Source organism: Lontra canadensis, unplaced genomic scaffold (genome assembly GCF_010015895.1).
Source record: "Lontra canadensis isolate GAN:19392208 unplaced genomic scaffold, GSC_riverotter_1.0 scaffold122, whole genome shotgun sequence".
NCBI lineage: Eukaryota > Metazoa > Chordata > Mammalia > Carnivora > Mustelidae > Lontra > Lontra canadensis.
Window position 1 is genome coordinate 3,517,979 of NW_022631116.1, and position 16,148 is coordinate 3,534,126.

The 16,148-nt window shown below is 58.8% G+C and overlaps 1 protein-coding gene across 1 annotated transcript; it reads left to right on the forward strand.

The window, feature by feature from the left end:
• Positions 1-3,207: 3,207 nt before the first annotated feature.
• On the forward strand, positions 3,208-15,927 carry B9D1 (B9 domain containing 1). Its single transcript, XM_032841303.1, has 7 exons — positions 3,208-3,391; positions 4,977-5,045; positions 6,605-6,716; positions 10,324-10,420; positions 11,109-11,171; positions 14,885-14,952; positions 15,285-15,927. Exons 1-7 carry the CDS (start codon positions 3,329-3,331, stop codon positions 15,425-15,427), a joined length of 615 nt encoding a protein of 204 aa, XP_032697194.1. The 5' UTR covers positions 3,208-3,328; the 3' UTR covers positions 15,428-15,927.
• Positions 15,928-16,148: the final 221 nt, after the last annotated feature.

Genomic DNA, 16,148 nt, shown 5'->3' on the forward strand with positions numbered 1-16,148 from the left:
TGCGTTCCAGTAACAGGAACTTGGGTGCGGGACAGAGATGGTGACAGGTGGGGGCGCGGCCCCTAGTCTGCAGGGAGGAGCTCCACGTGGATGGGGCTCCACCTCTGAGGGTGGGACCAGGTGGACAGGGTGGGCTACCTAAATGAGACCCAGCTCCCTCAGTCATGAGTGAGCTCCCTGTCTCGAGAGAAAAGCAAGCAGAGCTGGATACCCCGCCTACAACCAGCTTCTAGGGAGGAGGGTGAGGAAATTGTCCCGGGAGGAAGATGGTGAGGGGTTGGGGAGAGGAGTTCAGAGAAGACTTCACAGAGATGGGCTTTGAAGGTTGAATAGGAGTTCTCTGGATGGACAGGAAAGAGATGATGTGCTGGATAGAAGGAAGAGCATGAAAAGGCACGAGTATTGCAAGAAGTGCTTTTAATAACAAGAAGAGTTAAAATACATCGAGCTTCAGTCTGCTCTAAGTATCTGACCTACATTATCACATCTAATCCTGACCACAACTCCCCAGGTGTAACCAGGAAACAGGCTCTGAGAGGTTGAGTAGCTTTCTCCAAGTCACACAGGATCACATTGCAGGCAGTCTGACTTCCAGCTGGAGGAGTGAGAGGTAGGAGGGGGGCTGCAGAGCTTAGCAGGGGCCTGGATGGAAAGGTGGGGAGCTAGATAGGAAAGAGAGGAAGGCTACACGTCCCGGGTCAGGGGCCCCATGCGAGAGCATGTCCCATGTGGAGGAGCTGCTCCTGTCCCCAGGGGAGGAACTGCTCCTGTCCCCAGGAGGGTGTGAGGGCTCTGGCTCTGGTGGCCTGGCCCCGACCCGGCGGCCAAGGCCACCATCTCTCAGCAGTGCCTTGCAGCCTGTCCCTCTGGCCACCCGGCCCTACCCCTTCCTCCTGTGGCAGCTCTGCAGGGGCCCAAGGATTTCAAGCTAATTTCTGCAGGATGGGAGTGGAGACCTGGGACGGTTGAAGGCAGCAGGGGGTGCCGGACCGGGGTGAGGCAGGCAGCCAGGGAGGAGCTTGGGGCTCCTGCAGAAGCAGTAATCCCAACAGTCCCTGAGCCCCAGGAACAGCTGAGGCGGGCGGGGGGGGGAGCACAGACACCCGACTAGGTCTGAGTCAGCCCCCAGCCCCCGTGGCAGGCACTGGGCACCTTCCTCGTCCCCTCCCCAGGCTTAAAGCTTCCCTGAGAGGACTGTGAGAACGCAGGAGATGATGGAGCCCTAGTAGAGGCAGGTGGGAGTGGGGAGTGTCCAGGAGGATGTTCAGGGAAGGGCAGGAAATGGGCAAATCTGGATGTCAGTCCTGGCTGAGGGTCTGCCCTCCATAACCCCCCACCACCCCCCACCCCACCCTCCCAGAGCAGATCCCTGCTGCACAGTGTCCACCCTGACTGTCCAGACCTGTAGGGTTTGCAGGGCACCCAGCCCCCTGCCACCCCCTTCCCCAAACTGGTGATAAGGGTTCCAGCTGGGCCCTGAGCAGGCCTCAAGATGCCCTTTCCCCTGCAGTCCTTCCTAAGCTTACCAGACCTGGGAGAGCTAGGCCTGGCCATCCTCCCACCCAATCCCGGGCCTCCCATTCCATATCACTTGATTAGTGGGCTGGGCAGGGTGCAGAGGGAGAGACAGAAGGAGAAGTAGGCTCCCCGCTGAGCAGGGAGCCCGATGTAGGGCTCAATCCCAGGACCCTAGGATCATGACCTGGGCCGAAGGCAGATGGTCAATGACTGAGCCACCCAGGTGCCCCTGACACAGGCGGCTTATAAACTACTGGAAGCCCTGGTTATTTGATAATCACAAGCATTTTGTTGACAACCGACTTTTGTGTGATACTGAGCCTCAAAAGCCACAAGGAGGAAAGAGTGGTAGAATCCATGGGAGAGAGCATTTGAACTGGAAAGAAGGTATGAGGGGTGGGGGAAGGGATATGACCAAGTCCCTGGAAAGGCAGACAACTCTCACCCCAGCTCTGAGCTCTGTGTGTGGTCGCATTGGGGCCCGCACCCATCTGCCCTCTGCAACCTCAGCATCTCCCATCACACGTGGGAACCCTGGGTGCCCACAGCCCCCTCCCCCAATCCATTATCTCTGCTCACCTTTCCCGGAGTGGTTGGTGGGTCTGGGCTGACTTTGAACTCCTCCTTCCCTCTCCTGCACAGGTGTCTGAAGGGAGCCCCCTGGCCTGCTTCCAAGTTAGCAACTGGCTGCTGCAGGGACATCATGACCTGGGGTCCCTGCTGGGGGCCTGAGCTCCTGGAAATCTATACACCTGTGCCTCCCTTCCTTTCCTGGATCAGAGCTAAGGTCTCTAATGCCATTTTTGGACACCATGGCCAAGAACTGGCCCGGGACCAGACAGAGGAGGCATTGAGGCTCTTTAGTCTGTGATGTCTTGGCAGTGAACCCTGATTCAGGTACTTCCCTGCTGCTGTGACTGTAGCCCAGCCACCTCCCCTCTGTGATTCTCCTTCATTCATTCATCTAACACTGTTACCAGGGCTTCCGATGTGCCCCGAAACCAGAACACAAGATCAGCGTGGCCCCTGGGCTCCTGGAAGACGGCTGGATGGCCGGGATGCCAGGTGCTAAGCCCTCCGTGGGCCTCAGTTTCCCCCCCTTCACACGGAGGAGCTGTGGCTTGGACTAAAGATTTTTTTGAGGTCCCCCTCAAGTTTGTTTAATAAACTTTGCGGGAGCAGGGGTCCTCAAAATCCCCAAGGGAGCATCCCTCTGACCTGCGCACGCAGCTGCTGGGCCCCAGCTGGGGACTCTCCAGAACCCGGGCGGCCCCGCCCCTGGTGGGCCTCGCGGGCCTCGCGCGTTACTTCCGACTCGCGGTGGTAGTGGTGCACCTGCGCCCCTCAGTCTCCCCCTCCGCAGTCCTCCCGGTAGCGCCACAGCGCCATCTCGTTGCGGAAGGCATCTGTATCACTTGGTTTCCGACCGGCCTGAGTCAGGGAGCGCCTCTGCGCTTCGGGGCTGGCGGGGCCGAAGCCGAGTGGACACACACTCCCTGGGAGTGTAGTCTGATCCCGCGGCGTGGCTAGGTTCCACGCAATAGGCCCACGCTCTAACCTAGCTCTCGTGGACTGCCCCAGCTTCCCCGGAGAAGGGTGGGGCTGCGGAGCCCCGCCCCCCGGGGTCCCGCCCCCACACCAGCTGCCGCTGGCTGCGCCTGCGCACTACGGCATACACGCTTGCCTTAGCGAAGGTCCCATCCCAAGAAACGTGTCCCACGCGCCACGCCGTCGGTTTCCAGGGCAACCCGGAGCCTCTCCGCAATCCCGCGCGCAACTTGGGTTGGTTCCTGGCGCCCCCAGCCTGGCCATGACGGCCGCGGGTCCCAGCGTCTTCCTACTCATGGTCAACGGGCAGGTGGAGAGCGCCCAGGTGAGTGGCCGTGGACCTCGCCCGCCCTACCCCACTCTCCCCGGAGGCCCATCCCGTGACCTCCAGGGTTGCTTCGTGGCCTCGGAGAGGTGCGTCGTTCCTCCGAGCCTCTGTCTCCCACGGTTAGGCGGGGGAGGGGAACCAGCGTTTGAGAGGCTTGCCTGCGAATCCTCAGCCCCGATGTGTGCGGGTGGAAGCCGACCTCGAGAGGTTGAGCTTGTGCTGAGGACACGCTCGGCCAAGACTTTGAGACCGCGTTCGGATCGTGTCCAGCTCGTTGAGTCACGGACAGGAACCTAACGCGGGTGTAAGGCGGGGAGCCGAGACTCGACCGGGACGCTGGGCCTCCGTCCTCGAATGCTCTGCACTCTGAACTCTCAGATCCTTGAATTTGGGTCAGAACGGAGGTGATCTGTTGGAATCTGATCCAACGATGGGGGTGGTGGAAAGATCCGGGGAGAGTCTGGTCAGTCTGACAGAAGGGGATGCTACTACACTTTGTAAGCACCATTGGTCATAGATAGATAAGTTCACCATGAATTCGCCCTGAGCCAAACTTGGTGCCCAGCACTGCTCATTCAGTCCTCGCAACAACCCTGTGAAGTGGATATTATTAGCGTCCCCATTTTACAGATGGGAACACTTGCCCAAACAGAGCGGCAAAGCTGGGATTTGAACCCAGGTCTGCCTGCCGCCAAAACTTTGATGCATTACCCTTTCAGACTGTTAGAAGACGGTGTTTATTGTATTATTGTGAGGATTAAGTGAGATGGTTTGGGTAAAGTTCTGGGTCTCTGGTGCCTCCCTGTTTCATTGGGCTCATGTCTCCGTGCTCCCACCCTATCCACCTGCCCCTTGGCCTAGTGTCCATGACTACCTTCCCCTCATCTCTTCTGTCCCATTAGGGGCTCTTGGCTGGGCTGGATCACGTCTGTGCACTGTCAGCACCCATGCCTGCCTCCCGGGGCCTCCCAGTCAGTTCTGGTCCCTCCCTCTCTCCAGGCCTTGAGCTCCAGTCCCTTGTAGTCTTTGTGTCCCAACAGCATCCTTTCACTTTGGCACCATTCCCTCAGACCTCCTCTGGGCCGACCCTTGTGCCAGGCACTGGGGACACAAAAACATCATCACACTTGTTCCCTGTTCACAGTCAAATGGGGTTGACAGAAATAAACAAGCCATCAGAGCTTTGATAGAGGGAAGGACCAGAGGCTGACAGAGCCAGGACAGGGGTGGGGGGCAGAGGGGAGCTTAAAACAGCCTGGAAGTGAGGATGGGCTCCCTGGAAGGTAAGTTTTGAAGGATGAACCGGAGTTTGCCAGATGGAGTAATGGGAAGGGCATGCCAGACAGAAGCCAGAGCTCAGGCAAAGGCTCAATGGCATTAGCAGCCTGGGACTGTCCCTTGGACTCCCACATCTCGGGCCCCAGCCCCTATGCTGCACCCTGTGTCCTCAGCCCTGGCCGTTTCTTAGACCCACTCCAGGTGCCTGGTGCTCAGAATTCCTATTGGCTGCCCTTACGTGGTCAACATGTTGACCTCAACACAAGTCTCCATAATCACAAGCTGTGTGTGCTTCTTCCCGCAGTTTCCGGAGTATGATGATCTCTACTGCAAGTACTGCTTTGTGTATGGCCAGGACTGGGCCCCCACGGCGGTAAGCTGGGCCCTCGGGTGTCCCTTATGCACAGGCTCCATGACTGATGGGGTTTCTGAAGGTGTCCACCTTTCCCCTTCCATTCCCAGTTCAGAACCCATGGAGAGGTAGACACTGAGTTCAGGGGGTTCTAAGCATGACTTTGTTCATGGTAAAGCTGGAGCAGGGAATGCAGCCATCGGCGGGCTCCCGGATCAAAGCTGCGATCACTCACATGCCCCGTCCCGGGAGCTTGCACGTGGCCTCGAAGAGGAACGTGTGGGCAGCCCGTAGAGCCTCCAGCCCTCTCCTAGCCCGTGGGGAGGACTCTGGGGAGCCCGAAGGCAGAATAGAAGCTCTCCTTGCAAGACTTGCCTCAGAGCAGTCTGTCTCCCCCAGACAGCCAGACGAGAGTCCCAGTCTTTGTGGAGCACACAACCTTGTGTGGCGAGACAGACAATAAATACCAGTGTTCTAGTATGTTCTAGCATACTAGCAAGGGCCAGAGAGGGAGACCCTGGACAGTTGCCAGAAACAGAGGAGCGAAGACAGCACGTAGATGAGGCGCGGAACCACGGGTGTGGCAGGCGCTCGAATTTCCAGTATATTGTGAAGGTGGGGGCAACAGGGTTTCCTCTTGGGCAGATGTGGGGCATGGGAGAAAAGGAGTTAAGAATAACACGAAGCTTCTTAGCCCGGGCACTTGGGAGCAGAGCTGCCATTCGATGAGAAGACTGGGTAGCCAGATCTGGGAGAACTTTCCAGAGCTCTGCCCGGCATGTTTGGAGGTTGAGGTTCCCGGTAGACATCAGCCGGGGTGCAGGGTCAGCAGTGGAGGCTGGGCCATGGTGCTCTGGAGGTCAGAGGTGAGGACCGGGCTGCGGGTTGGGGAGTCCCTCTCCTCCACATGAAGAGGAAGTGGTGAGGGCAACACTGGGCCCCACCACCTTGAGGAGGAAAGACCCAAAGACTATGGTGTCCCAGAAGCCACGCAGGCGGAGTGTGTCCAGTGCTGCTGCTGGGTCAGGTAAACTGAGGACAGAGAAATATGTGCAGATACAGCAACCCTGGGGTCCCTGGTGCTCCCCGCCAAAAGCTCTTCGGTAGCACGGGCACCTGTGGTCAGACAGAAGTGGGTTCTCGAGAGGGAAGCGAGAAAGAATGGGGGCCGGCGAGTGTGGACAGCTCATTTGAGGAGTTGTGCTCCGCAGGGGAGCTACGAATAGGTTGGTGGGTGGAGGAAGACATAAGGCCAGCCTCGTTTCCTGATAGAGAAGCTCGCCCACATGTGTGTACCGACGTACGTGACCGTGACCGAAGAGAGACATGACCCACGGCCACTTCCTCTGGCGAGGGGGCGAGAACCCGGGCCTGGGCCGGGTGTTGACGAAGCCAGATCCGACGAAGCGAAACCCAGAGAGACTCAGGAGCTGCCCTGGCGCCCCAGAGTTCCAGGCATGGGAAGTTAGTGTGATGGCAGAAGGTAGTGAGGAAAACAGCCCTCCCACCTGCCCACCCAGGTCGAGGGAGCGGTGTGGCAGCCGGAGCATGGGCACCAGCTGTCGCCATCCCTGTCCCAGGGTCTGGAGGAGGGCATCTCACAGATCACGTCCAAGAGCCAGGATGTGCGGCGAGCGCTGGTGTGGAACTTCCCAATCGACGTCACCTTCAAGAGCACGAACCCCTACGGCTGTGAGTCTGCAGGGGCCTTGCAGGGACACCCGGGTGGGGGGGGGGGAGGTGCCCCTAGGGCCATCCGCTCCCAGCTCCTCTCCGCCCGTCCCCTGGGCCCTTGCGACAGCCCCGTCCTCTGCTCTCTTGCCACCTGGCCGATTCCCTCCACCTCCCCCCACCACCCCTACCCCCGTTCGTGGACAGGTGACAGAGCTGACCTTTAGGAAGCTCAGAGAGTATCAGTGCGGCCCCAGCCTGTGGCCATTGTGGCTCAGGTGGGCTCGGCCTATGCGGTGGACAGATCACTCCCTGTTTCTTTTCTCACGTTAGGAAACCGAGGCCCAAAAGTAACATCATTCCTTTGGCTTTACATCTAGCAGCTGAGCATGGATTGGATTTCAGGCCCATCTGATTTCACAGTCTGAGCCTCTCTGCTGCATGTGGCTTAGGGCCTAGGCTTGCTGGGTACGGGGTTTCCAAAGCAGGGGCTGCCTGGCGGTCCTCCTTGTCATTATCCACGAGTAAGAACGCTTCCATAGGCTTCCTTGACAGGGCACTGGATGGTGGGCCATCTCCTGCTGCTGAGGAAGGCTCGCAGAGGCAAATACAGTAGTAAAAAGCAAAAACAAAACACAACTATTCCAAGGTTTCAGAGAGCTAGCAAAGTATTAGAGATTTACCAGGCCATGATCCTGGAGAATATAGAAATCTAGAGACGTGATCCCACTCACATCGCCCCGAGAGTATTTGCTGATTCCCCCAGAGGTGACTTAGAGGCTGACGGAGGCTTTTGACAGCTGCTCTGGGCTCGGGGTGCAAAAATCAGGAAAATCCCTGCAACTTGGACAGAGACCTCAGAGCGCTCGGTGGAGCCTGGGAGCTGCGGCCCAGCCCCAGATCGTTCCCGACCTTGAACATGGTTACAGAAACTCTCAAAATATTCATAAGCCTAATCTAGCAGGATGTAAAAGGGATAACATATGAACAAGTATGGTTTATTCCAGAAATATAAAGCTTATATAATATCCGAAATCAACCAGCGTGATTCACTGCTTTAAAAAGAAGGAAAGTCACGATCATCCCTATAAATGTAGAAATGATGATAAAATTCAGCATCCATTCATGATAAACTTTGACAAACTAGGAATAGAAGGAAGCTTGCTTTTTTTTTTTTAAAGTCGTGGAGCCCACTGTGGGGTCTGAACTCATGACCTGAGCTGAGATCAAGAGTTGGACCCCCATGGGTGCCTGGGTGGCTCAGTCAGTTAAGCATCTGCCTTCAGCTCACGTCATGATCCCGGGGTCCTGGGATCAAGTCTAGCATCAGGCTCCCTGCTCAGTGTGGAGTCTGGTTCTCCCTCTACCACCCCCGCCCCGCTCATGATCTCTTTCTCTCCATCAAATAAATAAAATCTTAAAAAAAGTTGGGGGGCGCTTGGGTGACTCAGTGGGTTAAAGCTTCTGCCTCTGGCTCAGGTCATGATCTCAGGGTCCTGGGATCGAGCCCCGCATCGGGCTCTCTGCTCAGCGGGGAGCCTGCTTCCACCTCTCTCTCTCTCTCTCTCTGCCTGCTTCTCTGCCTACCTGTGATCTCTGTCTGTCAAATAAATAAATAAAATCTTATAAGAAAAAAAGTTGGACCCCCAACCAAGTGAGCCACCAGGGGCTCCTGGAAGGAAACTTTCTTAATTTGATAAAGGCTATCTACAAAAAACTTAGAGCAAACATTAGCTTTTTTCTAAGTGAAATGGTGAACGATTTCCTTGTTGCTACCACCACAAACAAAAGGCATAAGAATTAGAAAGAATAAAGCTGTCATTTTTCACAGGTGACATTATGTGTGTAGAATTTGCAAAATAACCCACAGATAAGTTACCGGAAATAATAAGTTGGTGTGAATGCCGGATAGGAAATAAACAGGCAAAATCCAGTGGCTTTTTGTATGAAAATAAATAGACTATGTCTTCTCTTGTGCACACATGTGATTCAAAAATGATATATCAAAAAGAAATTCTTTACTATAATATCAAAATATAACAGAGCTGCAAAGACAGGCTACGGAATTCACACACATACACACAGCACGTCAATGAGGAAAAGACTGGTAGAAATACAGGCAAGAGGCCGAGCAGGTCCTTCACGGAGGAGGGCATCGGAGTGACCGAGAAACAGAGCAAGGGCTTTACTTCAATGAGAAAGATTGCGGTGAAGGCAAAGGCAAGCTGTGGTGAGCTGCCACCCGTGCCCACGCCTGAATAACTCCAATCAGGGAAACTGAGGAACCCCGCTTTGTGAGGACGTGGTGTGACGGGAACTCCAGGGCCTGGCGGGGGTGTGGGGGTGTCTGGGACGGCGTGCGCAGCAGAGCCGTGTGCGTGCATGGGGCAAGGGCTTGAACGAGAGCTCACAGCCTCACCACCTGGGAGCTCCCCAAGGAGAAACTGCCCACATGCCCATCGGCACCGGAGCAAACCCTGTCCTCCTGGTCTGTCCAGAGCCAGAATGTTCTCTAGCATTGAGAACGAGCGACATCCCCTACATGACACAGTCTGAACGGATCTCACAGACACGACGTTGAATTAAAGAAGCTGGGTACCAATACACAGACTCTACGATCCCATTTGTATAAGGTTTTATTTATTCATTTAAGTGGGTAAAACCAGGGCACTGGGGTGGCTCAGTGGGTTAAGTATCTGACTCTTGGTTTTGGCTCAGCTTGGAGTCCACTTGGGATTCTCTCCTTCTGCCCCTTCCCGTGCTCGCTCACTCGCTTGCTCTCTCGCTCTCAAAATTAAAGCCCTTTAAAAAGTGGGTAAAACCGAAGTACCATGTTTGGGATGCCTTCTTTGGCAGGAAAGGCTTACAAGGAGCGCTTTCTTCAAGTCAGAATAGGGGCTCCCTCTGGGGGAGGGGGAGTGATGGGAAAGGCCCTGAACCCGTGTCTTAGGCTCACCGAGCACCTAACGCAGGGCACGGAGGTCGCCTAGAGGTGAGGGACCCGAGAGGCTGGGAGGTGAGTTGTCCGATGGCCTGAGGCCCGTCCTACAGGCCGCAGGTCCTGGCAGCCCGGCTTCCTAGGCCTCCCTGCCTCACCCCAGGCAGCGACTTCTCCCCTGCCTTCAGAGGACAAATAGACTGACCCCGGAGAAAGGACCTAATGTACCTCCTTGTTTACAGGGAACCGGTGGGATCGGCGATCACTTAAAGAAAAATGTGAGGAAGGTCTTTCTTTCCCTCTGACCTCCCCCGTGGCACCCCAAAGCCAGGCCCTGCGGGCTGCAAACCTGGGAAGCCCACACTTGAATCTGACCACCTGTATTGGAAAGGAGGCTCCCAAGAAGCGGCCCCTTTGCTCACTTCCCGGCTGGGTCCCTGTGCCTTGAGCAGAGGAGAAGAGTGCCTTCGGGGGTCCTCCCTGTATTGTCAAGGCACAGGATCTGCTGGGCATCTGGGCCTCGCCAGGGACCTCGCCTACTTGTCGCGCTCCCCACTGCTGTCCCTGCCTGCCTCCCCGGATTCTGGGTCGGTGAAGCCCTTAGTGGAGAAGGGGGAGGGGTCCGGTGTCCACTCCTGTTCTCTGCCCTACACCTTCCGCCTGCTGACCCCTTGTCTTGTTCTTCCCAAGGGCCGCAGATCGTGCTCAGTGTATACGGACCAGACGTGTTTGGGAACGATGTAGTCCGAGGCTACGGGGCAGTGCACGTGCCTTTCTCACCCGGCAGGTGGGTTCTGGCTCTGACCAGGTCCCTGGGCCACAGTCCGTCCCTTGCTGGGCCATGCTGGTTTAGGACCAGGGCACCCCAAGCAGGGCTTTTCCTGGGACAGACTTTGCCGCTAGGCTGAAAGTGTGCTGGCGTCCCCTGGGGCCTGGGCAGCTGGAGCTGCCAGAGGAGTAGAGACACGGAGAGACGTGCAGTGACAGCTCTAGACAGGATTCTGGGATGCAGATGACAGGAGTTCGCCTAGAGTAGAATAGCCAAACGTCTTGAGTATTGTTGCTGGGACAGAAGGTGCAGGATGTGGGGGGAGGCATATGGAGAGGAGGGAGGGCTGGGCAGTGAGGGCCAGGACCCCAGGCTCGGCGGGGAGGACTAGGACTAGGGCAGGGGGCAGCAGCGGGGGGAAGGCGCAGGGAATCGCGGGGGGCTTCCTGGAGGAAGGGCATCCAAACCGGGCCTTGGAGATGGTAGAGGATTTGGAGATGTGGGGGACAGGGCTTCTGAGGGGCCCAGTGGGAGCTGGGCCCCCAGGAGTGATGGGTCTACCCCAGCACCATCCCGAGCCTTGACAAGATGCCAGGCCCACAGGGACCCTGGGCCGTTTCCGGCACCTCCTGCTTACCAGATGCTCGGAAAGTCCCACCACTTTTCTGTTACTCAGCACATCTGTTTGTGAAAACATCTGTTTCAGGCACAAAAGGACCATCCCCATGTTTGTCCCCGAATCCACGTCTAAACTGCAGAAGTTTACGAGGTGAGTTTCGACATCCTCCTGCCAGCACCTGCTTCTGACCTAGGGAGTCAGAGTGGAGGGAGGGAGGGTGTCCCTGTCCTCCCTCACTTGCACTGGGTAACCTCGTCGGGTCTCCCAGCTACTTCGTCTTTGGGGCCCCGGGAAGTGGGGGCCGTGGGCTCCCGTCAGCCGCTGGTCCAGCCGCATGAGGCCGGACACCTTTATACTCTGTGCCCCGTTACTATTCTTTGCGCCAGGGCAGAGCAAAAGCTCTCGACAGATGGGGAGATGCTCACGAAGTAATAGGACATTAAAACATGAAAAAGGACACAGGAGGATACAGTGGTGTGGGAGGCCTCCTGGAGGAGGTGACATCCGAACAGAAAGTAGAGCGGAGATAAGGGCCAGTGTGGCTGATCTGGGGAAGGAACATTCCAGGTGTAGGAAACAGAGCAAGGTCCATTGGCTTAGTGTGCTCGGAGCAGCATGGATGTGGAGTCGCTGGTAGGTGGTGAGCAAGGGGAGTGTGGGGGAGACACCAGGGAAGCAGGGAGCCTCTTTCCTCTTACCACATCCACGTCTAGGCTTAGAGGGCCGCTGACTGCCTCGAGGTTGGCGACAGACGCTCTTGTCCACTCAGCTTGGCTGCGAGCCCCCACTGCTCCCCGCCAGGTCAGCCAGGAGTGGGCCCTCTGTTCACAGCCAGGATGGGGGTGGGGGGGAAGGAAGGCTACCCGGGTGCCCAGGTGCAGCTGACGAGCGGCCCCCCTGCAGGCCTGGCCTGTATCGGGGTGAGCCTTGGCCGGAGTCCCACAGGGCAGGACAGCGTTGGGCCTGCGCAGAGGAGGCCTCACTGAGTTCTGAGGCCTGGAGGGGGAGAATGTGGGTGCCCGCCCCCCCCCCCCGAAGGCCCTCGAGAAGCCCCCATGATGGGAAGGTGCCCTGGGCCATTGTAAGCTAGATGGGACAACACCCACCTGCGGAACTGTCGGGAAAATGGGGGCCGTGCCCATTAGTGGGGACAGGAACGTTAAGGGCTTTGAGCCCATGCTGCTGTCCCGGCCGTGGCGTCCATGCTGCTCTGCACCCCACAGCTCTGAGGGAACCTTGGGTCTCAGGGCTACGTCCCTCTGAGAAAAGGGTTCTCCGTGCAGGACAAGTTTCTGGGTGTTTCTGCCAGTGCCAGAAGCTAGCAGCTGGGGGCAGTGGGCAGCCTCCCCCGGGGAAGGCGTGTGTTTGCAGTCCGGACAGTGGGGAATGGTCTGATGAGCGAAGGTGGTTTGGTCAAAATCTTCCCAGAGCCTGTCCATAGCGGCCAGCCTTTGCTCAGCCCCGCTGCCTGCCCTCCTCCCCTCAGCCCTGTATTAGTTCCTGGGGCTGGTGTAACCAACGATCACAAACTGGATGGCTTCAGAAACTTAATTGTCTCACAGCCCAAAACCAGTATCAGTGGGATGAGATCAAGGTGCCCGCAGGGCCGCGCTCCTCCCGCCACCCCTGCACCCCCCGCCAGGCTCTTGGGGAGCATCTGCTCCTGGCCAGCTTCTGCTGGCTGCAGCCTGCCTGGGCTCGGGGCCCATCGCTCCAGTCTCTGCCTCTGTGGTCATGTGTGCAACCTCACGTGTCACCCCCTCCCCTGGGTGTGTCCCCTCTCCCTCCCCCTCTTAGAAGGACACTTAGGGGGCATTTAGGGTGAACCCAGATAACCCAGGACAACCCCCCCCATGTTTAAGATCTTTATTTTAGTCAGATATGCAAAGATCCTTTTCCCAAATAAGGTCACGTTGGTAAGTTCCCGGGACAAGGACTGCAGTGGCCGTTATCCAGCCCATGACAGCACCTCCCACCAAGCCTTCACAGAGTGACAAAAATGGTTTTCCTAAACACGCTGCTTTAGAAACACATCAAGCACATCTCTGCGTTTAGGATCAACTTTAGCGAGGGTGCTGGGAGACCCCGAGTTCTCCTGCCCTGCTGACGTCCGGCCCTGACTGCAGCCCGCATGTCCTCCAGCGCACCTTGTCCTTCCTGGCCTCAGCTCTTGGCTGGACACTCTCCTCCACCCTGAACAGCCTGTCCTTGGAGACCTCAGGACAGAGCAGTGGCTGCTTCCCCTGCCTGTGAGGTGGAGAGACTCCCCTCCTCAGATGGAGAAACTGAGGCACACAGACGCAGTGGACTGCCATCCAGCCCTGGCTGGAACCCTAGCTTCCCAGTTCCCCTCCCATTCCCCTCCCAAGGCTTGGAGCCAGTGAGCCCCCTTACTGGCCTACAGACAGCAGGGGGCAGTCACTGCTTTGTCCGGCATCATCCAGACCAGAGCCCCACCCCTGGGCAGCACCCAGTGGACACCGGTGCCCTCGCTGGAGGCTGCACCCCGGGGGCCGGGGGGCTGGCCCAGGACGGGTGGCCTGAGCCAAGAGGAGACTCCAGCGTGGAGCTGGAGGGCCTGCTGGTGGGGGAGGGTGCTGGGCAGCCAGGGGGAGGGTGGGGGTGCTGGGGGGGTGCTGGGGTGGAGCACAGGCCTCCCGGCCCTCCCAGGTCAGCCACTTTAGCCGGAAGGCCGGGCGGAGCCTGCTCTGGGAATGTGGGAACCTCGACAGACAGACCGAGGGACCTCCTTCCCGGTGGGGCCTCCACTGCCCCCAGCTGCATCACTGGCCTCCCCCCCCCCCCCGGCCCCCCCCCCCCCCGAGCACAGGCTGGAGGTGCTCCTGGATCGGTGACACCCCCGCCTGCCTGGCCCACCCCGCGGGGAATGTGCACCGGGATTGTTTCGGGCTCTGGTGGGTTTGGCGGAGGCGTGGCCTCTGGTCGGGAAGGAGCTGCGACAGGCTGTGGGGCCTGGAGTGGCAGGCCCGGGGACAGCAGCCCTAAGCATCCAGCCCGCACGTCTCTGCCTGTGGCCTCGGGCATGTGCCCGTCCTGCTCTCAGCCTCTGGAAGATGGGGGTGTTTACAGATCCGGGCTCCTGGGAGGGACGGGTGGACAGCCAGCATGTCGGGGCCCCCGGAGGGCCGCACCCCTCACCTGTGACTGGGGTGAGAGGATCCAGTCGGGCACTGCGGAGCGAGCCCATCCTTGGGGCACCTGAACCTCATAGCGAGAGCCATGAATAAGAGGATGACTGTCCGCCCCCCCCCGCCCCCCCGCAGTTGCCAGAGCGCCTTCTCCTCTAGCTCTGGGAGTTCATTCCATACTGCCGGGAGGAAGCCGGGCTCAGGCTCAGAGATGGGAAGGGACTTGTCCTGGATCCCACACTATTAAAAAAGAAAGTGGAGAGCCCAGATCAGGCCCCTCTGCCCACCACTCCAGGATGGGGCCCTTCTTCCCCCTGGGAGGATGGAGGGGGTGTCACACTGCCCGCCCCCAGCTGCTGTCCCCTTTCTGGGATTTCCACCTGGGCTCCCACTGTGCCCCCAGCCCCACATCTCCCTCAAAGCCACAGGGGATCGTGATGGGAAAGCTTGGCATGCAGCCAAGGAGGGGTGGGGCACAGAGCACCTCAGGCCTGGGGGGCAGCCTGCTGGGCCTCTGTGGATGCTGCCCATGGCACCCAGCCTCACCTTTCCCCAGCAGAGGGCGGGGGCGTGGAAAGGTTCTGCGAAGGGCCGGGCCCTGGGGCAGGGGTTGGAGGGCTGCTGGTTTCTGAAGCCAGGAGAGAGCCCACGTTTCTGGTCTGAGGGATAGCCAGGCCAAGGACCTGCTCACCCCATGTCCTCCTGTCCTCCCAGCTGGTTCATGGGACGCCGGCCTGAGTACACAGACCCCAAGGTGGTGGCCCAGGGTGAAGGCCGAGAAGGTAAAACTTGATCCCCCTCAACCCCGCCCCCTCCCCACAGGCAAGCTGGAGCCCGGGAGGGCCTGGGTGGACCCCTAGGAAACAGGGTGGAAGCCGGGGACCTGCCATGCACAAGATGGACTATGGGAACACCCCAGGCCTCTCCCCTGAGCACTGCTCCCACCTGGGCCTGGCTGGAGCGTAGAGGGTCTGCCAGGTTTGTCGGTCCCTGGTGCAGCCCCCATACCTCCCTGGGGGGGCATGGGCCAGCTGGCCATTCCCATTTTACAGGAGAGACTGCTGGGGATGAGACACCCCAGAGCAGCCTGGCTGATGCTGCCTTCTCTCCCCAGTGACCCGCGTGCGCTCACAGGGCTTTGTCACTCTCCTCTTCAACGTGGTGACCAAGGACATGAGGAAGCTGGGCTACGATACTGGGCCTCCTGACACACAGGGCGCCACGGGGCCCAGCCCGCCCCAGGGCATCCCCCGGTGAAGGCCCCCACTGGGCCACGGCCACAGCCACTGAATTTGGCCATGCCGCCTCCAGAGAACGCAGGGCTGTCCTTCTGGAGAGCTGGCCAGGGATCCAGCTGCTTGATGTGCAGCCTCGGGGGGGCTAGGAGGGTGGGGGTAGATTTTTATATAATAAAGCATCACCTTTCCCCAGAGCCCAGGCCCGGAGCTGCCTCCTCTCCCTTCAGCCCTGCCCCCCACTCCTTGGGAGCAGGTCACTGGGGCCGGCCTGCCTGCCTCCCTGAGCTGGACCAGGACCTGTCCCCCGCCCCGTACTGCTTAGGGCACAGAAGCTGCCCGGAGAAGCACACGAGACAGCCACCTGGGTTGTGAGCTCTGGTTCAGGCCCGCTTGGTCTGTGCGACCCTCCCCACACTCCTCTCTAACACAGGAGGGAGATGACAAGGTTTTGGGGCTCAGGAGCACTTGGCCCTTGTGCGAGGAGAAGAGAATCAGATCGATGGTAGCTGCAGGGAGAGGCCCCCCCCACCCCGCAGCCCAGACACCAGGGCTGAAATCCTCCCAGAAGCAGGAAGCTGCTGGAATCCCAGCTCTCTGGGCTCACGGCAGGAGAGGAGAGTGGGCCCCTGCACCCAGCACTCAGCACACGGGTAGTGGAGCCGTCCACACACAGGTCCCCGCAGCACTGCTGTGGCAGTCACCCTCCCAGCCTGTCCCCCCCCCCCCCCCCCCCCCCCCCC

Excerpts from the sequence above, each read along its gene's own strand:
- B9D1 (XM_032841303.1), top strand. The coding sequence starts at position 3,329 with ATGACGGCCGCGGGTCCCAGCGTCTTCCTACTCATGGTCAACGGGCAG. Across the intron at positions 3,392-4,976 it reads GGCAGGTGGAGAGCGCCCAG|TTTCCGGAGTATGATGATCT; the intron begins GTGAGTGGCCGT and ends TTCTTCCCGCAG. Across the intron at positions 6,717-10,323 it reads GAGCACGAACCCCTACGGCT|GGCCGCAGATCGTGCTCAGT; the intron begins GTGAGTCTGCAG and ends GTTCTTCCCAAG.